Below are 25,341 nucleotides of genomic sequence, written 5' to 3' on the forward strand. Positions count from 1 at the left end.
GATTTCCCAATCTGATTGAAATTTTTATCACCACTTAAAATAAATTATTCAGCAATATTCTTTTAATGTAATCAAATATTAGAAGATAATTTTTCAGCTAACAGTTCAGTAAAAATGGATTGACAGAGGTATGTGTGACAATGCCACAAACACAGCTTTAAAATTCTTATGGCTGAGTGAAAATCATTTTGATCCTGTATAACCTAACCCTGTAGTTTCAAATCTGATAAATAAAAATCTGATGGATTTAATTTGAACCAGAAACTTTAGAATGGGCCAGGAACTCTGTTCCCCAGTAACCAGCATGAAGCCACTGTGCACTCTGAAAATGAGATCAGGTGTCCATTCTTGATCCATATCAAACATGTTCTGCTGGGCAAAACAGGAGTGCACAGACCCCATGTTAACAACAGTGGAAGCACAGCTTTATTGTATTAAATGGAAAATCTTTATGTCCAATACATACGCAGAAGTCAGTGGGGTGAAAATATCTCAAAGCCCTTAAAATAATTAAGAAATCTATTTCCTAGAATAACATTTCAAGTGATTTAAAAGAAAAAAAAATGTAGAAGAGACAGCTCTCCCATATATATTATCTTATGCTAAAGAAAAATAAATCTAACAAAATAGAAAAGTTTTATTTAGAAAATAATTCTAGTGAATATCTGGGCTCAGAGATGACCTGATTTAACACTTAAAAAAAATTGTTTCTAACGACTTTGCTGCTCTTAGCAGGAAAGTAGAATACAGATTTCACTGCTGAAATATAATTGACCATATGCATGTACTCTCTAGTACTACAAAGGCAGGCCCACTCTTCCAGGCTGAGGTACATTCCTGTAGTTCAAGAAACAGAATAGAGCAAATGCTGACTTCAATGCGAGACCTAAATGAATAGTTGCACTTAGAGAATTCTTACACATTTCAGTTGGGACTAAAATGCTGTCACTTCATGACAAAGAGCAAGGGTACTGTATTTCTGTACATCTGACAACAGCCTTCCGACTGCTTATCCTTTGGCCAGGAACTCCAAACAGTTCTGGATGCACTAGGCATGCAGAGAAAGCAATTCTGAGATTCACTCAGAAGAAGGAAGGATGACCAGCTAAATCCAGATCTGTAGTTCAAGGGACCCTGTTCAGATTATTTTCCCCTTTGATATTGGAGTTTGATTTTGGAGGGTTTGACTTTTGGTCTTAAATGTTTTATTACCCATTTGAAATTCACTGTAAGAGAAAAGTCACAAAACCAAAAAGCAAAAAACATTAAGCAAAAACTTGTTTTCTCCTTTAAGTCAAAACCACTGTGTCAGTTTGGAAGACACACATGACAACACCGGCTCAAGACAGAACAATGTCACAGTCACTTACGCTAAATATCAGAAAGTGAAATCAGTATTTTGTAGATGGAAAGCAAAAGCCTAACAGGAGGCCATTATTCTGTCAGAACATTATTCCTAAACACAATGTAGCTCACCTGAATGAGCAACCAGAACACCAAGAAAACTGTGCAACTCTTTTGATGACCTTCTTGTGGTCCATCTAACTCATCTTCAGAATATATGAAAAATGAGTAGTAATTACTTTTGGAAATGAGCAATGATCTACTTCCTACCTGCTCTGCTGCTTCCCAGTGAATTTACGTGCATTTGCAATATGAGTTTCTACTTAAAAATTAAAGCCTCACGCTATGGCTTAAAGCTCTCCAATGGGATAGGCAAGTCCACAGCACTATGCATGCATGTATACATGGTCACGATCTCTTCTTCTAACTTTTCTTCAGTTGTATCCCAAAAAATTTCACATTATTTCCAAGGATTTGTTTGCTCTGTTGTATCACTTGTACCACAGTGTGTACTTCACACATAGTTTCAGGAAGCTCTCAGTAGTGTACTGTACAAAGTTGCATCCTCCAACCTTATGAATTGGCAATTCTTTCAACAAATTGTGCCCAAAGAGTAGTTAGCAGTTGTCTGAGCACGGTGAGTCACGTAAGCTCCCTACCATTACTGTCATAAAAAGAAATGACCGTTCTTTTATTAATATTCAAGTTGATAAAGATAGCTTTTGATATACACACTTGCATTTCAATTTGTGTATTACTCTAAAAATCTGGAACAAAGACTTTTAAAAGAAATTTTTACATAACAGTTGTAAAAGTATCCTTTATCTTATACACTCTTTTAAAAAGCTCACTCCCTGTTTACAAAAAATGCCCTGCATAAAATCCATTTACAATAGCGAATCAGAAAATAGATGCTCTAATTTTCTTTTAAAATAAATAAATAAATAAATAAGAAAATGTAATAAAAAGATAAAACCTTCATAGAGAATTGCAGCAATTATATCTCCACAGCTACAATATAACCCAAAACTTTGCAAAGCCTTTGATTATTGAACCATGGCTGAAGTGAATAATTTGGCTTTCACTAAGAAAACAAGCACATTCATTCTCACCACAATGGAGAGAGGCAGTTTTAATTAAACCTTATCAAAAGATGAATAAAGAATAAACTCAATACCCATTCCACAGGACTCTATTTTCATCTGTTTAGTTTAAGCTTGCCGTGTTCATGCAGTAATTAACTACTGTCCAAGGAATGCTGGAGTTGTGTTAATGTTGGTAAAGATTTAATTAGTTCAATTATCTGGAGAGTATTGAAGGCTCAGCACAGTACCAATTTCTTTAGGCTCTATACATACCTCAGATCAAAATATATTAAGCTGAAGTATAAGTGAACAAAGAAAACTTACTATTTCACTTCAGTTGCTGAATGAGAGTGTGTTTAAAACTTTTATTACCATAATTTTAAAATGAGGTTTCAGAAATAGAATGTAAGCTGTGACTCACCCATTCTTCCATATAAGTTTTTTTTTTCTGTCAGCCTATAGATGTATTTTAAACAGAATTAAGTTTACTTTAGAGAAGAAAACCCAGTCCCCCTTTATACAGGAGAAAGCATTGCTCCTTTAACAATTTTTTCCCCCCATTGCCTAATATTTTATGTCTTTCATGGAAAGTGAGGCATTTAAAAAGCATTGAAAACTGTGACACAGACAACTGTTTCAATCTGTCAGACAGCATGGACAGACAGTAGGGATCATTTCAGAAAATAGCCCGGCCCCCCAGCGGCCTTGACCTTCCTGGTGGGAAAGCGAGCGCTGCGCTGTGCTCAACAAGCTCGCCAACAAAGAAGTATATTTAGTTCCCCCAAATTCTGACACGCTTCTCACAGGAAAAACGCAAACCAGGATGAGGTGCAGATGACTACAGCTAACAAAGGGTAATTTCTAATTGGAGACTGCACATTTACCTTGAAACAAAAAGGAAGAGAAGTGAAAACATTCCTTCATCCTGCTACATGCTGACTATAAGTGCTGTAGTGAGCCTGGCTCCTAGTTTTTAACACTGCTCAGTTTCGTGTTAGATGCTGTTCGAGATGCAAGCACTGGGAGCTGTACGTGCAGCTCCTGCTGCCTTCAATGGGAACAGAGCCTGAGAATGAGAGCAGCAGCAGATCTCTCTTTGTGTTACTAAAATATTAGCATTAGCTATCATTTAAAATAGATGTTTAAATAAACCATGCTCATTTTCCTGTAAGGTTTAAATGACATGTTTATTACTACCACGTTCCTGTCTTTGTTTTCCCAATACTGTTTCTTTCTGAGGTTGGGTTCTTTATAACCACTGAAGGCAGCAGAAAAGATGGCCAGCATGTGAGGCATTCACATCAGTTTATTTCCTTGAGGAGGGAAGAACTGTAGGAGGATGCTATCGCTTTCTTATGAAGCAATAAAGACTCACGACTTAATAAAAAAGTAATTGCTCTGAAATTGTGTACGACATTATACCCATGTTGGACTTAAACTCTTTATCCTTCTCTGTAGCCAGTCAAAAACTACATTATGGATAGTGCTGCTTTGCTTCCTGGCAGTGGATACCATTTGGTAAATAGCCCTTATAGCGCAGAGTTTCTACTACACTAATTAGCTAGAAAAATGTAAACACTTTAAGGCATAAACTAGTAGAAGGAGGTGTGAAGTGCATACTGAGTGCCAGCTGACACCTCAGTTTAGCACCCGTCTTGGACAACCTTTGATCTCCCTTTCCAGTTTTCTGTAGGGTGGAAGAAAAGGAGATACCAAAATTCATTCAGGCTTTTCTAGAGTCCAGATGGCAAACAATGCTCAGCAAGCAGCTGGATACAGCACATTTTCCATTACCTGACACCCTTTCTTGTGCTTGATTTTTAAGTCGCATCAACACTCTGAAGACTGGGGGTGCTCTGGTGTCTTATAGCTCACTTCTTACAGACTTTCTTCTGTCTCATATTTCTGCGAGGTTTTATGATCCGTGTGGGAGTAAACAAGGCTAAGTATTTAATGATTCATGTTTATCATTATTAGTTGAACAAAAGTTATGTTGAAACACCAGCATCTGTATCTGAATGAGCATAATGAAGTGTCTGAGGTTAAAAAAAAAGCCACCGAAACAACTGAGTGCCAAATTTCATCATATGTTCAATCATTTATTAGTATTAAAGAGATATTTATTTTCTCCTTAATTGTAACTATTGAACAACTGCAGAGCAAACACACATACCCATGCAGGTATATCCAACCTCATATTCCAAGCTAACTTAGAAATTGCTCTGCATGTTCTTTCCCAGGATTTGACCAAGATAAAGATAATACACACTTCTATTAAAGAAAACGCAAGCTATATTCAAGCAGGGACTTTGCTGTCTGTCACACTCACAGAGCATGACAGGGAAACATATGTTGCTTTACAATGACCATTAAGAAACAGAGCTGAAGGGAAAATGAGTAACTAGATGTTGACAGAGATATTTATAGAATTGATTTTGTAATATTATACATTCCACAAAGAATGGGATCTTTACTGAGATTAACATAATTAAAAGCTATTTAAAATCATTTGGACTATGGCCGTGACACAAAACTTACTGCAACAAAACCCAAAAGCCATATATTTCAAATGCTGTACTGTAATGCAGCTTGTTTGGTTCCTAAATATTAAAATCATATTCCTGAAATGATGCATTTTCTTCATTGTGAAAACCTCAGAAGGTAGTTGTGTGCTCTGTCAGCAGAGTTATTACTCCAAGGAGGAGTAATTTGCCTGCCAACACTTTTAAATAGGTTTTGGCTTTGAAACGCTAATCACTTATTTTATCCAGAAAAGTTCTAGGAATGGAATAGCTCTACTACACATTTTCTACAAAATGGATTTAGCTTAGGGCTTCTGACCCATCTCTCAGGCGAGAAAAAAAAAAATAGGACAGAAAAGATCCGAGAGGAGGTACAGTTCTTTACCCCAACTGACTTTTAAAACACTATTTTTAGTTGGCAGGATGCTGTTCCCTTTACAAAGAATTGTTTTGGAGGAGGCAGCAAGCATTTGGCTGCCTTAAGACTGGAGGTTATCTGATTTCTCTGCTATCTCAGCTTTGAGAACATAATTCTCCTGGTTTTATTTTTACTAGTCTGAAAGAATTTTGTGATATATGATCCCGGCTGAGAAATACCAGGAAACTTTGTCTGCACCAAAAAAGGAACTTGAGGGTATTTTGTGCACATAATGAAAAGAACTCGTTCGGTTTTGCAGCGTAAGTCATTTTTACCACACAAATTCCCCGCTTTTGTGTTAGCAAAGAAGAATACTTTGGATCTTTCAGTTTAGAAGATCTCCAAACAGACAATAGTGTGTAAACAATCCCAAAGTACATAACTTCACTAGAACAACCTCACGTCTGTGAGTAAGGGCTTCAGAAAGGCCCCTTCATCAGATTTCCTTCTGCTCTTCGCCCTGAACAAAGCCTTGGCTGACAATACAGAAATCTCCCTCTTTCTTTGGATTAAATCCCCTTTGCAGGAGAAGTATGCAAATGCCATACGTGTTTCCCTTGCTGAGGCTACCCTCACCCAGCTATCTTTTCATTGTCTATTTTACTCAGGCAGACCATCCTACTGGCTGACAGGGAGCCCAGCCTTCCAATTCAATATCTTTCACAACACTGACAGTTGGATGCTGGGGCCTGCCATGAACTCTAAAAGGAGCTCATTTAGTCATAATTAACTATTCCCTGCATATTTCCTAAGGTATGGTAATTGTGCTAAAAGACAACAAGTGAAGCATTCATTCTGGTTTTCTTTTAAACTTTTATTTTTCCACAGCAGTCTCTCTTTCCCCCACTCTTTTTTTTTTTTTTTTAATCTTTTCTTTCTTTCTTTCTTTCTTTCTTTCTTTCTTTCTTTCTTTCTTTCTTTCTTTCTTTCTTTCTTTCTTTCTTTCTTTCTTTCTTTCCCTCTTTCCCTCTTTCCCTCTTTCCCTCTTTCTCTCTTTCTCTCTCTTTCTTTCTCTCTTTCTTTCTCTCTCTTTCTTTCTGGAAACATTTAGAGTAAAGAAAAAGAATGACAGTGGAGATAGGGAGCCACTGAAAACTGATGCAGGCAGCTCAAAAGGCAAAGCTAGCCATATAATACAGGACACTATGGCAGCACTGAGCTATTCAGCTGGGTAAAACATAAAGAAAAATGAAATGAGTCGAATAAAGCTATGTCATTAACATAGAATGATGGACATCCTATTTGGGTAACAGGGTGTAATTAATACACATTTCTAATTCCTTAGATATGGTGATAAGTGATCTGTTTCTATTAGTACCAGATCATATGTATTTGACCAACCAAAAATCTTCAAGTTTTGCAGATGTGATGCATATTACATAGTAATCTGTGTGCGTCTTCATAAGACACACACAGACCAAGTCCAGCCCTGCCTTGTGTTGCACAGCCCTTGTGTGTCAAGGTTCTCACAGGAATCAGGTTTGATGGACCCAGCCCCATATAGCAACTGCATTTATCCTTGTTGAGGCTGAATGCTGTGGGAAGCTCACATGGATTATTTACCTTAAAAGGCAAAACGTGACCTCATGTCTGCCCTTATCTGTTTTCTATTTTAGGTTAAATGAAGGAAAGGCTGACAGCACTCTCTATTTAATTACTGAGTTTACATCTGCTGGAATTCTTTTGCCTTTCAGAAAGATTGGGTCTTAAAGGATACCTATCCATCATAACTGCATGCAGTCTATATACAAAAGCAAGTGACTACAAAGCTAAGTCTCTTTACATTCCAATCTCCCCCTTGGATGTGCACCAAGAGCAAAGAAATTTCTGGCTGTGCAAAGAATCCACAATGGAATCAGTATCCTCTCACCTTTAGCACATAACCTTACACTATGTTTGCTTCGAACTTGGAGACTATTTTATGATTGTAGAAAGGTTGCCATTTTTTCTTTAAACATTGAAATCCAACCATCTTTTGAGGAACACGTCATAATATTAAGAGTAAGGATAGTTACACGCTTCTAAAATCCACTTTATTTTTCTTTATTTCTTGACCACAGCAAATATGTGTATGTGTATGTGTGTGGGGGTGGCTGCTGTGGCAGGTGTGTCTGCTAAATTCTGTGCATTATCATGATCAAAATTCATAGTGGATTCAGAACAGAAAATCAGAATATCCAGTAAAGAGTATGTTTCTTTCACAGATATGAGCTGAAATTTTGTTGATTCCACTAAACACACACTGAACAAAGAAATTTTATGGATGACATCTGGTGGACTTCCTGCCTCTTCTTGGCATCCGGTGCTTTAGGTGCTCTTGAATAGTGTATCTTCCTACAATCCTGAGTCTGAGATGTGTTTCTCCCTCTTGTATTTCTGTAAGGATTCATGCATTCAGACTGAGCTCCGTTTACTCTCTGCCTTTCACAGTAGCTCAGGGAAAGAGAATTAGATTTCTGAATCACTTTGTTCCAGTGAGATGCATTTAAAACATCCACCTAAACCCCCAGGTGTTTTTGCAGTTTCTCTATGCTGCATTTAGAATTCTCGGAGAGGGGGAGATGACTCTGTCCTGCCATTTCATGACGGAAGCAGTGCTGTGACCTACTGGTAACCTTCCTAATTTCAGTACCACATAAGCTGGTACAGTAGCTTCCCAGAAAGCCAAGAGGTTTGGAGAAGATTAAAGGAAGAGAGGAGTGTAGTCCATACAAGAGAGCCCATGTAGTATTTGAAAAATAAGAAATTCTCAGTTTTTAACTTCTCTGAGGAAATATGGCAAGGGTTAATGATCCCTAAATAATACCCCATTTTCTAGGTATCAAAATTAAGACTTAAAGTTCCTGATCAAGGATTTTTACAGTCAGGTCAAGAAACCTCCTATGTGGCTGACTCTACATAAACATCCCTACAAAAAGTTTAGTCATATATGTAAACAGTCTTCTGGGAACTGTAATGTTGGAGGGGAAAAAAAAAAAAAAAAAGAGTGAGGCAAAGTCTTAGGAAAAGATTTTGAGCTTGTATCAGTTTACTTCAACCCACAGGTTGGAAAAGAAAACTACAAAGTAACTGATATCAAAGACACAGAATATAGATTAAAAAGAATAAAGGAATAAAAGAAAAAGGACATGGCCAGATCCTATGTTCAAAGTATGGATTGTTTTATCTTGTCCTATTTAAGTCGAAACATAATATATAAAAACAAAGGTTGAAATTTTATTGATTGAACCAGGTTTCATCAACAACTGCTCACATTACACCAGAGCTGTTTAGATGACCTCAAGCCTCATTAGATTTTTCCAGTGCACTCTGTATGTCCACTTCCACCCAAAAAGACACAAGCAACTTGTGCAGTAAGTGTTTTTACAGACAGATAGTGATAAAAGGAGCCACTGACGTGGAATACGGACTGTGTGTTGGAGATCCTTTCTGGCTGAGAAGTGGTTCACAAAGATGGGTAACTTCACAGAACACATCCTGGCAGGTGTGTACAACTTTGGAGCAGAGATGTAGAGATGAAACGATGAGTATGTGATTTCCCCATTACTGCTACTCTCTGATATTCCCCAAAGAGTCAAGGAACAAACCATTATGCATTAAGGATAGATGGCTCAGGATTGGAGTGAATGTCAAAGAACTGTAGGAATGCTTTCCTGGTAAGTCTGAGGGACAGTGGGCATTTACTAATTCCTTCCTTACTACCATTCTTCATTTTGATTATAAAGCTCCTAGAAGCTAAGAAAACATTGAGTCAATAATGAAAATACAGAAGCCTTCCAGCTTAAAAAAAAAAAAAAAAAAAAAAAAAAAGAAAAGAAGAAGAAAAAGGATTAAATTCCTTCTTCTGCTTCACGCTACTTTCCTTTACTTGCAAAAAAATAGATTGTTGGAAATATTAGCTGTTGAACTCTAACTACGTTCTTCTAATCCTGAAAGATAACTTCCTTGGTCAGGAACACAGGACTCGCACAGGTCACCAACCTGTGGAATACACAATCTGAGGAAAAGTGATTATCCATGCTTGCCTGATTTCCTGGCCAAAACATTCCTCTCCTTGTGTCCCAGCAGCTGCTGCCAGATGCAGACAGACAGCACTGGTCTCTCAGATACATCTCATGGTTAAAGTCTAGCAGGTCTTCCCAGGTTTGTATGCTTACTGGTCTTTGCTTTACTCCACTGATCTAACATACTTGGAGATTTCCCAGACAGCTTGCTCTCCTTTCTTAATAAAAGCCTCGTCGTCAAACTCCATTCAAATAATTTAAATGCATATCACTTCCCCAAACAAAGCACCAGAGCAGATACTGAGTAATGAATACCTTCTGTACTTTTCAAACTAACTTCCAGTTTTTTACTTAAAGAGTAGCTGGGCAAGTGCAGAGCTACCCAAGATGTGAAAAATTCTCCTAGGGGATCTGTTAGAGGATATTTTTACTCCAATATTTTCCTCTCTGTATTGAACTTTGCAGAGGTCTGAGGCTGTGCATTCATTAGAGTGGACTATGGCAGCCAATATTCACAGTGCGTTTCTGAAAGAAGGTTGCACTGAAAAGTTATCTGAAAGGTAAAGAATGCTTGTGCTTACTGTGCTTTATTAACTCTTTGTTTTGGCAAACTAGCAGAATGTTAATGCTAAGCTTTTTATATTAAATGCAAAACAGAAAACACTAATCTGTAAGTCTCTGTACAAATATTTTGATTAAGAAAGTCCTTTCAAAAAATCTGATTCTGATTCACATTAGGTAGAGAAAGGGAAATTCAACAGCCTGTGGTTACTCAATAAAACAAACCCTGGCTACTCCATTACTAACTGTAAATCTTTGATGGATAAAAGAAAATGAAAGCTGAAAAAAATCATCAAGGATCAGAACACTAAGCAAACACTCCTCAGTATTCAGCCCAGGGACTGCATAAGCACAAGCTGCAAACTTCTGAAGGAAGTTCACATTCAATATATAAAAGACCACATTCCTCAACAATAAGATATATAGTTTGAAGGAAAAAAAAAAAAAAAAGATCGTTGGGGAGAGCTTGCAGCCTTTAAATCTAATTTCCTCAGCCCTTGATGGTATTGCTGTCTCTAAGTTAGTTTGGATAAGGGAGCCAGTTCTGCTCCCACTGAAGAACATGGCACCCTCCTGTTGTCTTTAGGAGGAGCAGAGCTAGAATCAAAGCCTCTAAAAGATGCTGTGATAAAAAGCTCTGGAAGGTATCATGGTCCTCTACTGCTTTTCACATTTCTGAAAAAAACAAAACAAAACAAAACAAAACAAAACAAACAAACAAACAAAACTATGGTGGAAAAAAAATCCATGTAATTCATTTCCATTGATATTAATTGTGTCTTTTATACAAAAATATAGACCAGCAAAACAAATGACTATTTGGCAACATTAATGACCATGAACTAGTTAAAGTGCCTGGAATAGAAAATTTCCCTGCAATTTTATCATTACAGAATGCTTCAGATAAAGTATTCTGTAACTCTGGCATTTATACAAGCATTCTTTTAGTCCCTAACAGCCAGCAGAGCTTGCTGTCTTCATTACAGATTAAATTTCAAACTCCAATCCAAAATGCTTTGTTTATTTTTAAATCCATACTTTCTAGAAGTATGCACTCCTTCCTGGAACTGAAACCGTATCAGGCAGCTGGAATTGGCTCCTGATTTTATGCAGTCTGATAAGGGTTAAGAAGGAGCTACGTTATAATTCAACATACAACAGAAACACATCTCTTTACAAGAGCAGCTTGCTAAAAAATTCACCAGCGCACCCAGAAAACAAAACATTGCCCCATGCTAATAATGAATGTGGCTCATATCTACCATGTTCTGTTAAATTGCTAAAATTACCCAGATAAACCATTGGAGAGTATGTCAAGTTTAATTAATGCAACATGACCTGATCATTTCCACACTTAGGAAGAAAGAAGTTTGCATTCTTTAAATCTGGAGCTCAACCTGGAGATTATGCTAAGTTGCTTCATTCATAGTCCACACTCCTCTGCACATGTCAGGAGGACAGCATTTGTCCCCTCTAGTGATAAACAAATTATACATGAAATCAATTCCACTTCACAATAATTTTCCCTATTGGGTATTATCTTTCCTCCTCTGCTCCATCCAGTTAAGCTTGAGTCCTGTAACTTGCTAATGAGCTGGGGGCTTTCTGTTCCAGGTGGCACCCCCTGCCTCGAAGTCATGACATTTCCCATTTCGAATGCTGCTGGCATTTTTCGACAGCTCCTGCTAACTAGCCTTTTTGACCTGCACTAAGAGGAACTCATCTGATCGAATCCTCTAACCTGCCAATCATTTCAGCAAATGATCTTCACAGTCACTCCCAAGGCAGGAGCGGGGGGAAGAGAGGGAAAGAAAGAGAAGGAGATGGATAGAGAGGGAGAATGCTAGCACGAGCGTGATGCAGCAGGCAGGCAGGCAGCTCTGCAGCTACCTAATGAGAGTGCTTTAAGGCTCTGAGGCAGCTGAAACACTGAAAAACTGGGGGGAAAATTAGGGCAGAACTGAATGCCTGGTGCTGTAATTACTGATTTCTTTCCAGCCTGAGATCATTTTGAGAGCAATACCTCCGAGATGTGCCATTTTCTGAAGAACACAAGTTAATTTTCCATATAAATAGAAAACAGATATATTTTTCCCTGCCACCATCAATATGCAAACCTCATAATTCTGCTCTGCCAAATGGCGTTCCTTACAGAATTAATTAGGAGCTGTAAGCTTGTTAAATGAGTGTCTTCACCTAGGGATGATTATGAATATATTTTGTTGTTGATGTAAGCCATAAATAGCATTTCTAACCTAATTTAAATGCTGACAACATTTACACCTCTGTGTTTACAAGTGTCTGCACACAGACACATAAAACAACAAATACAATATCTACATAGTCTAGATGAGACTTTCTGGGCTGAAACCAAGCAGAGTCACGATAATGACTAACTTGTTTTGATTTTGTTCTTTTTATGATGTGACAGATTACTCACTGTTAAAGCTTTCAAGCACACAAGGACAGATTTAATTGTGTAGACTTTCTTTGCCTACATACAGCTAGTTTTATTGTTAATCAAACTTAACAGGTAGATTGTAAAATACCCAGATTTCAGCAGATGAGCAATGCACAAAGTGAAGATGACAGATACTAAAAGTAATTGTATAATGTAAATTTCAAGGAAAACTTAAACAAAAAGGCTAATACCATGACATCACATGCTGTGATAGTATTGTTACAGTGTCCATGTAGGAATGTACAACTCACAGTCAGTCCTTACATTAACTTCAAGAGAGTTATAGAAATGTCTCTACAGAATTAATGGCAAGGTATTAATGGCAGAACATGATCACTCATAATTCCTAATTCAGAACACTCATATGTTCCAAAACAACATTATTAATTTATAATAGGGTCACAAAGTAACAAAAACAGCCAATTTGTCTCTTCTTAAAATATTGGATGATACAGTTTCAGATGTATTCTTCTGTATCATATTTCTATCGGAAAATTTAATTATTTTTTTCTCCCATGGATTTTTTAGATTGATTTGATACTAGAAGCATGAGGAACATGCTCTCATCCCCAGTGATGAGGCACAATAGATTCATCTATTTTTATTAGTTGAGTTTTAAACTACTGCTGCGTTTTTAAGCAAGGCTCTCCCCACACCTAGGAGTATTCAGTGCACATATTTTGCACTGGTTGGGTTGATTTTTTTGTTTCATAAGGAATCAGGCAACATAAACTACACACTCAGTATACAAATGTAAAGCTCTCTCTTCATATAAAAATTAGGGTTTTCTTGTTTTTTGGACTGTATTTTGTTACTTTTGAATGCTACAAATTGTGCCTCAGAGGCAATGCCGCTCATTAGCTGTGCTGTCTCTCTGGGTTACAGACCGTGTTTCAGCACTGGAAGCCTCTGCTTTGTCTGGAAACCTCAGTTTCTCCCCTTCAGTGGTTCCACTTTTCCTCTTAGACAAAGCCTAACTGAGGGGTCACGTGATGAAATAATCCCGGAGGAGAGGTGACTGTCCATGGGAGAATAGGGATAGCTCAGAACAGCTTTTGCCTCCCTCCCAGTCATTGTCATTTATACATTGTCCTCTCTGTATTCAAACGTCATCCCAGGCTATCAGCCCACTTTAACTCAAACCGCCTTTCATGCCTAGACACTTCTTAAAGCATCAGCAGACCACAAAGCCTGTCTAGTAGGAATCGTTTGCTATCCTAATATTAATAATACAATACAGTGTTCTGTGCTCTTCTGGCATAGAGGCTCCACTTTCTGTGTCCTAAGCAAACCAGAAGACAGATGAACAGCATTGCAGCTGAGCACATGCATTCACGCAAATATCACTATCATCTTTCCTACAGCTTTAGCAATTGTTAAATTAAAACCTCTGCACTAAAAACGATTTCAAAAGCGAATCTCTGCAGTGCTGAAGGCAAGTCATTGTGCGTTAGAACTGAACTAAAAATAGGCTCCAGACCATGCTATGGAACGAGAAAATATGGTGTTCTCCCTCAACAAAAACATATCTCTAATAGCAGTAATGTACCTTTTCCTTCAGCCAGCTCTGTAGCTGATATGGTTATGAAACTCTGTGACTTAAACAGATCACACCAGTAAGCAGCCAATAATTTCATGCACAATAACATGGGATCAACCTCTCCTGGCTATGGAGGTTGGAAATTCTTGTCCTACCAAGTGAAGTTCGTACCAATAGAAGTGGAGTTGCTTCTCTCTGTTCTGCTTTCTTTCTCTTCACTTTCTTCAGTCCCAAAGAAACTCTCAGACTAACTCTGAATCCAGAATACTACCTGCATTTCTGGAAATCCTGTTTATTCTCACTTATTCATATGCATCAGCCTTTCCTCACATCCCTTCTACTCTCTTCCCATGTGACTCAGGACACTCATGAACAAAGCTCTTTTGCTCATTAGGTGATGCCAGATGGAGGCCACATCATCCCAGACAAATGTTTCCCCCAGACACTTCCAGAGCTCCCTGACCATTCAATTACCACAACCCATGATCCACACTTACGTTAAGTGGTGCTTCTGGTTCAGGAATTTCAGGCACAGGTGCAGGTACTGTTACATGCTGTGTATAGGAAAGGTCTGGGTCCCAGTGGTTAGATGGCCAAGTGGTTCTGCAGAACAACTTCACTGATTCACTTTCCCAAATGCTATGCAGTAGAATATCCATGCTCCGAATGGATTTTTTTATCAGGAAGTCAAGAGATTGCATTTTTGCCTGCTTTTCCTGAGTGTGACCAAGTGGCAGGGTATTTACATTGCCATTGCCAATGGAAGCTGTACTGACTCAGCACTGATGTAGTACTGACACAGGAGCACCATCAAACCTATTTCCAGCTCCCACCAGCTCCATGAGGGGATGGTGGGTCACCTTTCCCTGTGGCACACCACAGGTACCTGGAGAACTTCTGTGTGGGCACCTGCTCCACCTTCCAGCCTGACACGTGCTTAAGGGAGATGGGAGGTTTATATGACAGGGGCCTTGCGCAGGCCAGCAATTTCCTCAATTCTTTTCATCATCTGAGCAGATCTTACTGATGACAGCAGGATTTTCTTTATGGCTGAATTAAGGGCAAAATTCAGTCTATAACTCTCATTTTACACTAATAGGAATGAGATAATAAATTCTTAGCTATCAAGAGGAAAATGTAACCCAATGCCTGGAGTTTCTCCCTTGTGTGTTAAATTTAGGGCATATTCTATCAGTGTGGTGATCTTATTCTTTGATATTAAGTAAAGCACAGCTGGAACAGTCTCATAAAACCATTATGTTGTTAACATATGAAAATAATGGCACTAAAAATATTAAACAGACAAAATATGTCTTGGATCCTGCAGTCATCTTTCACAGCTTAACACTAATTTAACATTTTACAAAATTGATGCTACAATTTCAGCTCTGTTTAGTACTATCATTACTGGACTCGAACCCAAATTACTTTCAGCTGCCCACCACAACTGCATCTTATTAGCCTTTTCATGAAAGCCAATTTATGTAAATCCAGTATTAGTTAAATAATTAAACTGACCCTCAACATTCATGTATAGACACTGTCTGGTACTAAAAGATGCAGGAGAAATTTAAACATCCCATCTTCAGTACTTAGCACTCCATCTTTTTCAGCTGCAGCAGCACAATGACTATATACATCTACTTGGATCTATTAAGAAAAAGGTGCATTTAAAAATGAGACTAATAACTGCTATTCTTCTAGGACTGAGCTTTTATCTCCCAAGCCAGGCATACACTGAATTTCTAAATCTAGCACATCTAAAACATTACTGGCTACTTTCAGCTTTTTTACAATGACAAAACGTGGCTGACACACAGACCTTCCTGCACAGTAATTACAAGGTTTTATCCCCTGAAGCTGGACAGACGAAGACTCAGAAGCACAATATACAGTGTTCCACAGTGATTCAGCAATGCTGGGATACCCAGGATAGAGTAAACACGTGGAAGCACTGAATTAGAATGACTTTTCAGTACTGACTGCTGACACACACACTGCTGTAGCTTCCCTGCAGCTTGACTAGTGCAAAGCAGGCAACAACTCTTGTTTCCACACATCAGTGCAAAAGAAGCACTCATACACAATTTGCAAAAGCAACAATGAAGATTTAAAAGGGACAAAAATCAAAAATGAAATTATTTGAATAGGGCTGAAACAGTCCTCTCCCCAGATAGCAAGTAGAAAGGGATTTTTTTAGGTAACAGTTTTGGGCTTTGGAACACTGTTGGTGAGAAGCAGCCAAATCAGACAAGCTCTTCAGTAAGCAGCCCTTTTTGCCACTACACTGGTAACTGTCACCTATTCAGCTTTATTTTGTTTTACACGGCTGAGCTGACCCGAATGACAACATCGTCCCTTCCATTGGCTGGGCTTGTGTCAGTTGCCAGCTTAAATGGGCGAGGAAGAAAGAATTCAGCATCCTGCAATTGATATTCAGGATTGCTCCGTTGCATGTGCGTGTGGTGAAGCAACACAAATAAAGACCACTTTTTGTTTTGCTCCAGTGAATTGTCAAAGTGATTTTGAAAGCCAGGGGATTTCATTATGGTAATACAGGTTAAATACTTTAAAAGCATATGGTGTTACCATCCTGAATGAAGCTGTCCCTGTGGCTCTGGGAGGCACACAATAGGTCAGGAGCACATCTCATGTCTCTGGTCAGCCAATGAGAACTGGGGATTATAAATCACCACGAGAAAACACTGCCTGCTATCTGGTACCAGGTAATGCCTTGTCTTTCCAATTACAATTTGACTCATCCTGCTCCAGAAAGAAACACACTCTAGCCGTGTATTCCGCCAGTCAAAGCAAAAAGCAGCTCTAGAGGTTCGTATGGTCCACCCTCATATTGATAAAACAATACATGTGCAGATAGATGAATATTATATACAGTGTACCTCAACAGAATATATAGAGATGGGGAATGTTTCCACAGAAATGCCTTCTGACCACTGGCAAAAACAAAAGCAAAAACAAAAAACAAAAGGCAAGACAGAAAACCTTCAGGCACAAAATAAGAATATAAAAATCTTGGTGTTACCACAAAGGTTGAAGATACTTGGATATGGTCAAAAGATTTCTTCCCTCTCTCCCTGAAATGCCCCCATCTAATTCACTGCTGACAGATTCTTCTGCGTAAAATAGAGCTCATTACTACATATTTATTTAGGGACTAGCCTGAAAATTGATCTTGATAACTCCAAATGCCAGCTCTTTCCCCATGGGCACTGAAATAATGTGTTGTCTTTCTCCTGGAGTCCACGACAATGACAATTTAGTCCACAAAAGCCCTATTACCAGTACAGGTCTGACACAGGCATTACTTTTCAGAAACATATCCCAAGTCATCGCTATTTTAGGCAATTTTTTACTGCAGGCAGGCAATTGAAGTGCTGCAATATTTTAAAGAGTAGAAATTCTCTGGGATGCACCAGTTTCTTCATCTTCTTTGAAGCTATTTCTGGGGGCAGCAGGTGAGCTCTAACACATGATGATAGAGACATTTACAAAGTTGCTGCCTTTAGCTTCTCTCCGTCACCGATCTGTCAGAAATTGCTGCTTCCAAAGTTGGCAGATGCTGATGTTTGCTCATGCCTCAGCCTCTCCTGGGCAAAGCCCAATCTCTTTGCTCTCCAAAACCTAACGAAAGGTGGATTTAATTCAGTGGGTGTACTGTTAGGGCAGCAGCTTCTGGCAAGCATATGGAGAGCACAGCAGGAAATAGTAACTTTCTAAATTATCACAGCAAGATTTGGCAATGTTTGTTTGTTGGAGCTCTCTATTTTATCCCCTATTCTACCCTGACAAAGAAAATGAGGAACACTGGGATGAAAAGTACAAACATAACAGACACAAAACTAGAATTTCCTTCCACACCGCTGTGGTTTTGACATTGTTTGAAAATGGTCCCTTGGTTTTATGTTTTTATTCATTGTTTGTTGGTTTTGTAGATTATTTTTTTTTTTTGCATGTCTTTTAATTAACAAATACACAAAATCCAGAGTCATTCTCCCCACCTACACTTCAGAAGATTCAGGGATCAACTGCCTACAAATATTTCTCTTCTGCAGCTTCCTGATGAATACTGGATACTGGAATGCCTCAATTCATTTTCAGTGGAAATACATAGATGCTATTTTTGATGGGAACTAAAAAAATGAAATAGGTTGTTCACACACCAAAATTCGGATCCCTGAAAACAGGCAGGAACAGGGATCTTGTCCCTTTGACAAGGCCATTGCACACACTCTACTGCATTTCCATGCTCACCAGCAGTCTCACAGCTGGATACTGAGGCACACAGATATATTTCTGAAAAAAGGCTCCTTTTTATACCACATGATAAGGAATAGTTGTCTCAAGAGTGCAATCAGTTGCATGTATTTAAATACCAACTTTGGCACAAGAAGATCCAAGCTCTGGAAGTACTTCTTTGCATCTGAAAGGATACTCTAGTGATCAGCTCAGATGCCAACATGTGATTGAATAAATTCCACCTCTTCCATTAATTCCTTACCAGCTCTCTATATGCAAAGTCCACTCAAGAAGACAGATAAAAACATGCACGTACTCGTCCTGTCCAGGAGATGGGCTGCAAGTATTTGGTTTCCTCTGTATTTTTTTATAATTTGATCCATTTCCTTGCAACATTGGCATTTTTAAATTTTCTTTTAACTCCACAGGGTATTAAGTTATCCAGCCATTTTTGCTAATACTTAACAGCTCATTCTGCTTGCCTCCTTTCTCACCTCTCTTACGTTCATAGCCCTGAGCAGCTACTGACATCTTCTCACTTTTCATGCATCTTCTTGTTTCACTGAGCCTTATGAATGGTGACTTTGTCTGAATATCTCACACCAAATATCCTACCTGCTACTACAACTTTGTTTACTACAACTCTGCTCCTCTGCTAAAATAACTGACTCAGCTTCTATCTCATCCATTTTTCTACTCGCTTTACTGACTGATCATAATACTTGTCAATCACTGCTCTTCTACTTAAAGTCACAGACAACTGCTATTCAGATTAAGCCTTCACCAGGACTCCCTTTCACATTATCAAGACATCAGTCTGATTTATCCTAACTTGTTACTCTCTCCACATAGACTGATCTTTCCCTCTGCTTGCTAGTTTCACTCCTTTAGAGGTTTCTGCTCAACCCAACACGTCCCCACCAACGTCCAGGTTCCATGTCCATATTTCTTCTGCCTCCCCAGATATTCTAGTTTCATCTGAATGAGTTTGAGTTTTCTAAATAGCAAATGGAAGAGGACTTTTACATTGTACTTTACACTCTTTCAGTATTATCTGCTTTTCTACATCTTATGGCTCAAGCCAAATAGTACAGTCAAGAACTGACCTTTTATTTCACTGTACACATCTACCACAATGCAGTCCCAAGCAGTGATGGAAAACTGTAATCAGTAATGTACACAAACCACTACTTAATATTTGTTAAGTGCCCCCAGCCTTAATACAATGAAAGGTGCAATTTTGTGTTAAAGCTGTGGTTAAACAGCCACAATAGTACAGCAATGTACATCAAAGGTACACATGGCTCTCTCTTTCTGCTTACAGATAAAATTTTTAACAGTCATCTGTATCTGCTTAAACAGATTCAGTAAGAACAACCAAACATATATATATATATACCATGCATTTTGTATAGATGAAAACTTTCATTTGTTTGAAGACAAAGAAAGAAGATTCCGTACATTAGGAATAAGATTCTGCACATTAACTTCCACACAAAAGGTCTTTAGCACACGTGGGCACATTTGAAGTTCAGTTTAGATAGATGATATGTCATGTTAGAGCAGACAAGGTTGAAGAGATGTCTGCAGGGACACACCCCCAGGAAAAAGTAGGGATTAGCTTGTCAATAAAGATGTAAACAGACTGCTCTGAGGCAGACTCATTTCTGACATTAGAAAATCTTAAATGGTTTGCTGGCAAAGAGCACGTGAAAAATTGGGGCAGACTGTCAAGACCGGAATCACTTCTTTTCAGTATTCAGCCATTGATGTCTGCCAGGCAAACAGCCTTTATAACATTATAGATTAAAAATAATAATAATAATAATTGCATGTAAATACCAATAGTAAAACAATGAAGGTAATTCATTATGGAAAGTAACATGACACTGTAACAAGCAGAAATAGCAGAAGATAGACTTCATGTGAAAATATGCCATGTAAATAACAGTTTATACCTTTGAATAGGTACAAGGGCAGCAGAAGAGTTACACAGCAACTGCTCCCTTACTTCAAGTCAGTAAGCCTCTCTACACACTTGCCCTTCTCTGCTCTGTTCTATTATTGGAATATCTGGAGCCAAATTACCTACCGTTCCATCCCCGAACAACTGTGATCGAAAAGATCGAGTATCAAATCCCCAGTGGGTATCAAAGCTGTCTGAGAACAAAAACAATTCTAGCAGATCCAGAGATACTGATCAAATTTATTAACATGTCAACACTCCTGTCTCCATCAAGAACAACCTCCTGCTATCAAGTTTACCAGACTTACTAAAGGAACCATTCCTTTGTCCTTGCCCCAGATTTTAACAAGAGAATTGGTAAGAGGTATTTTATCACTCCCTATCTTACCAGGGGGAAAAGCTCAGTCCAAATTAAAGGCAATTCAATGTTTAATCTGCTGGCACTGACTTCTGTGATGTTTTCAACCTGTCAGTCACACTGATCTTGCCCACAAGGCCAAGAATTTACACTCATCATATTGACAGATGTATACTGCAGAAACAGATTATCTGCTCGAACACGTGCAATTTAAGAAATATGCAGTTCAGTTTTGTAATTAGTCTACCAAAATCCAAAACAAATTGTATTTTCAAAGACATACTTTCCAATAACCATGTCTTACCTGCATTATCAATTATGAACTCAGGTATTCTTCAATGTTTGCTGTTTGATACACCTTTTCCATAACTATTGTTTTTCCCAAAGACTCTCATGCTTTCTCCAGTCTCTGCTTGTAATCTTACATTCGGTACAGTAAAAATAGAAGACACTGCAAAACAGAACGTCAGTTCAGAATCTTTGATTTTTCCCCAAAAAGTAGTAATATAAAAGCATTTGGTTAATATCTATGCCAAACACAACATTGAATAAATACAGCTTTTATGTACACCACCCAATTATGCAAGTAAGCACTGTAAAAACTGTGAATGGAGAGGAATGGCAGGTGCTGTGATGGAAGCTGTCTGATGCCAACATTTTCTGTTGCATGCACCTTTAAATAAAAAACACGACTGTTCCCAGGGAGTGTATTTGCTTGCTTACTTTTCCTTGCCACGCATATAATTCATATTTTCCCTTGAAATTTTCCTGACAACATTTAGGGTTAATTATGAAGATGAAGAAAACCAGCAAATTTTTGCAATAATTTGACATCACATATACCAACTTAAAAATCTCTGCAAGCCTGTAGAAGTGAGCGATTTCATTAGACTTCGTTTCACTAACTGTTAAAGATAATTAGGTTTGTTAAAAATATTCCAGAAATTCAAAAAGCCTTCACATAAGGCAAATCCTTTCTGCATGATTTAGAAAAACCTTGAGGATTTCCACATAACACCAGGCATCTAATTAGCAGCAGACATGACATTAATCACAGGAGTCAGACTGCAAACGGTTAAGGGCTCACACAGTGATGATAAGAAAACTCACTTTTACTCGGGATACCTCAAAATGTTGGGGAAAAATGACTAATTTTTGGTACCTTCCAAGGAAAAACATGCATACAAAAATATCCTCGGATAGCTGCCAGTGCATTACTGCATGAGGAAATGTTAATTGACTGTTAAAAGAAGTGATCAGGGCCACAACAGCTTCCTTTTTGTTTGTTTGTTTGCACTAAAGATTAGCAAAGCTGTATTTCCTGCACTTAAAAGATGAGGATATTTTTATGCAGGTCTTCCCATCATACTTATGACATCTCAACTTGCATTTGATATTCTGATTTCCTCAGCAGCATACGTTACAAATGACAAATTCTATACAAGTAAATCAATATGAGCTTTCAGATATGAAAGCAGGAATTACTTTTTTCAATAGAAAATAGTAAGTAAACACACACAGTAGCAGGGTTAATCTGTAGATTACTGCTCATATCTGACACAAATGAGAACTCTGTTGCTTCATAAACTGCATTGTATTCCCAGACAAGAATATTTTAGCTGAATTGTAAAAGTCTTGCATTTCCATGTAGCATTTTAAAAAGTGAACATGGTTACACAACAGACAGCTCCTGTCTGGAAACCTAACAACCAACTGAAATTGTGCCATGACTTGAAACCAAAGCAAAACCCAAATCAACCCTTTTGGGAATGAAATTTCAAATAAATTTTGCAAGCACATTTAAAATAAAGCACAAGATTAAAATGTCATTCTGTAAAATATTATCCAGAAGATAAATACCTAGTATTTAACCTCAAAAAGAGACAGTGAAACATTTTTTTCTCCTTTATTTATTTAGGCCAAGGCACTGTACTTTTGTGAAATACTGAGATTCTGAAGAAACAATATTTTCAGTTGGAAAATCATACAACTGACTTTTTTTATTTGTCTCTCTCTTTCTTCTGCCTCACCCATGAGTCTTTCACTGGTTTTGGTCCTAAATCCCCAACTTTGCAATTCAGTACTGGAAATGGACAACATTCTGCGATGGATACTGTCACACACACACAGATTCTCAGGGTGTTCATACCAGCATTTAATTAGCTGTGAATAGCAAGTCTTTCTCAGTGTAAAACATTAACCCAGAGAACCAGAATCACAAAGAGCGGTGATTTCTCTATACAGTAAACATTTTTCAAACTCCAAAGTATATGACTTCTTTGTTTTGTAAATATGTTTACAAGTATATCCAAGTCATATTAAATAGAAATGATTGTAGTATTTGATACTGGGATTGTCCTTTCTTGCATCTGGATTTATGCTTCATAATGATTATCTACTAGCCACAGAAATAGTCTTTCAGTAACTCAAAATTTTACTGGAGGCATTTAGAAGAACCTTGCTTTAAAATATAATGATTTTTCATCTTTATTCTCCCCCCTTCAAAAGGTTTCACTGCTCCTGATGTTTAACGTTATGCAAAGACGTGTTTCTGCCAATGAATATCGCCTTATGGTTATGCTTCTGCAAATAACCTGCTGTGAGCTGATAAAAGGATTAATGCAGCCAAAATTCTTAATCTGTGAAATTACAAATTAAATTCTCATATTAAAAATACCACCCTGAGGTATTTTTTGTGGTTTTAATTCCCCTCTGGTGTTCTGCATACATTGTGCTTGTTAATGACTAGGACAAGACTGTCTCTGTTGGCAGCCTGCTGCAGAGTGATAATGTGTAGGCATTTACTTCACTGATAGAACTGGATTTAACCACTGACTGATAAACTAAGTGGCAAGTGGGTAATAAGTCCATATTAACAGAAAAGTACTACTGCAGAATTCAGAATTCAAAATCCTGGCTAGACTAAATCACACAGTCAGAAGGATTGAGATGTCACCAGTGAAGAGTGATTTTTGTTTTCCATTTAGAGGAAAAAGGATAAATGAAATGGCATTCTTGATGTTTCCTTAGTTCTGAAGAAATAAATCTCTTTGCCTCAATTTCAGTAAATGCAGACATTCAGTGGTACCCTTAATTTACGCTGCATCTCTTGAATTTTCAGCTTATGAAGGGCCAGAGTGAGAAAACTGACTGGAGTGGGCAAGGGATTTTCATGGCAGAGGAGGGAGCTGGGAATCTTTTTGTAGAGCAAAGGCCAGATCTGTGACATAACCAACACTGTACAAAAATTAGTGTTGTCACTTCAGTGTTAATGTCCGGGTTCTAAAAATGAGAGAGAGTTATTCAGGACCAAGTCAGGAGTAGGGCACTTAGAATGCCAGTCACAGGGCTAGCTCAGCACATGTGGAGATATACACATATTACACATACTGAGAGTGGATAAATGAAACTTTTGGAAGAGTTTTCTTATTGAGTCTGAAATAAACAAAATCTACTGAGGATTAATATTCAGAAAGTAAACTCAATTTTACAAGCAAAATTCTACATTAGCTACAATTAAGCACATGCACCACTGTTACATACCCAAAGATTTTACCTTGAAGTACTGGATTTAGGTCTTTTGGTACTGGATGTATGTTTGAAAAAAGCAACACAGTGGAACAGGTTTACCAGGGAGGTTGTGGATGCCCCATCCCTGCAGGCGTTCAAAGCCAGGCGGGATGTGGCTCTGGGTAGCCTGGTCTGGTGGCTGGTGACCCTGCACATAGCAGGGGGATTGAAACTCAATGATCATTGTAGTCCTCCCCTACCCAGGCCATTCTATGATTCTTTGATTCTAATGAAAGCATGTTCCTCTTCCTCATATTAAGTTAAATTAAAATAATGATTTGTATTCTCCTGTGAAACCTATTTATTGTTCTAGAATTTTCTCAAGCAACAAATATCATGCACGATGATATTTTTCCATAGAATAAACAGTAGGGCACTTTTAACACTCCAGACAAGAATTAAAGAGACAAATATCAGCATAAATGCTGGTTTTTTCCAGGTCAATTGGAATGCATTTCTTTGATAAAGGACACAAAAAGATGCACATAATCACTGAAAGCATTCTTAATCGGAAATATCATCCCCCATCTTCTACTTACGCTGTTTAATTCAGCAAATTAACCAATTCTCTACTTTGTGTTTTTCAGACTTCTCAATGCCATTTCCCTTCCTAAAGGTTACTGCTATAACAGATAGAGATTCTGGATTTTTATCCTGCATGCTGCAGCTAGTTAAGAAGTACTGTATGTCAGAAAATGAAAAGCACTAAATATGTAAATTGTATTTTTCCTTTTGCTTTATGACAATTCAGATAATTCTCTTGGCTGCACACATAATCAAATACAAAGATAGCTAGCTGCAGACTGCAGAGCAGAGATAGCAAAAAGAAAAAAAGAGAAGAAAAAAAGATTCCATTTTTCCTGTGTCAAGCAAACTACACGCTAACTACGTAATTTCAGATGCACAATGGCACTCATGTATTTTGTGTGTGGATGTGCACATCTGTGAATGTGTTGCACACGAGTGTTAGCATACATACAAGTATACACACATGCATCAGTATGAACTACTGTCTTTGCTTTTAATCGGTTATACTCACTATCAGTTAACTCCCATAGCCGAGGGGGCAGATCACTGAAATACTCATGGCTCAGGGCTGCCTGTGCTGACAATCTGTTCTTTGGGAAACACTGGAGTAGTTTGGAGGCTAGATCTTCCGCATGATTCACATAGCTGAGCCTGAAACACAAACAAGAAGGTTCTTCTGAAAAACAATCTCATCACGCTGTTTACTAATACCATCTGCAGTTGGCCC

The 25,341-nt window shown here is 38.1% G+C and overlaps 1 protein-coding gene across 7 annotated transcripts in view; it reads right to left on the reverse strand.

Annotated features, from left to right (window-relative positions):
* Positions 1–25,341, reverse strand: part of CDK14 (cyclin dependent kinase 14) — a 289,389-nt gene that overhangs the window by 42,876 nt on the left and 221,172 nt on the right. For 6 of the 7 annotated variants that reach the window (XR_014943062.1, XR_014943061.1, XM_015853369.3 and 3 more), the window contains 2 exons: positions 25,126–25,265; positions 20,821–20,967 (listed from right to left, as the gene is read on the reverse strand). Coding sequence is in view for 4 of the 7 variants with exons in the window: in XM_015853369.3 (XP_015708855.1) it covers positions 20,852–20,967; positions 25,126–25,265 (256 nt within the window). In the remaining 3 variants the exon portion in view is untranslated. Of the gene's footprint in view, positions 20,353–20,820; positions 20,968–25,125; positions 25,266–25,341 lie in introns of all 7 variants that reach the window. The other variant, XR_014943060.1, reaches the window with a different exon arrangement.

This window comes from Coturnix japonica, chromosome 2, assembly GCF_054131305.1.
Source record: "Coturnix japonica strain WE chromosome 2, WE-NBRP24, whole genome shotgun sequence".
In the NCBI taxonomy this organism is placed as follows: domain Eukaryota; kingdom Metazoa; phylum Chordata; class Aves; order Galliformes; family Phasianidae; genus Coturnix; species Coturnix japonica.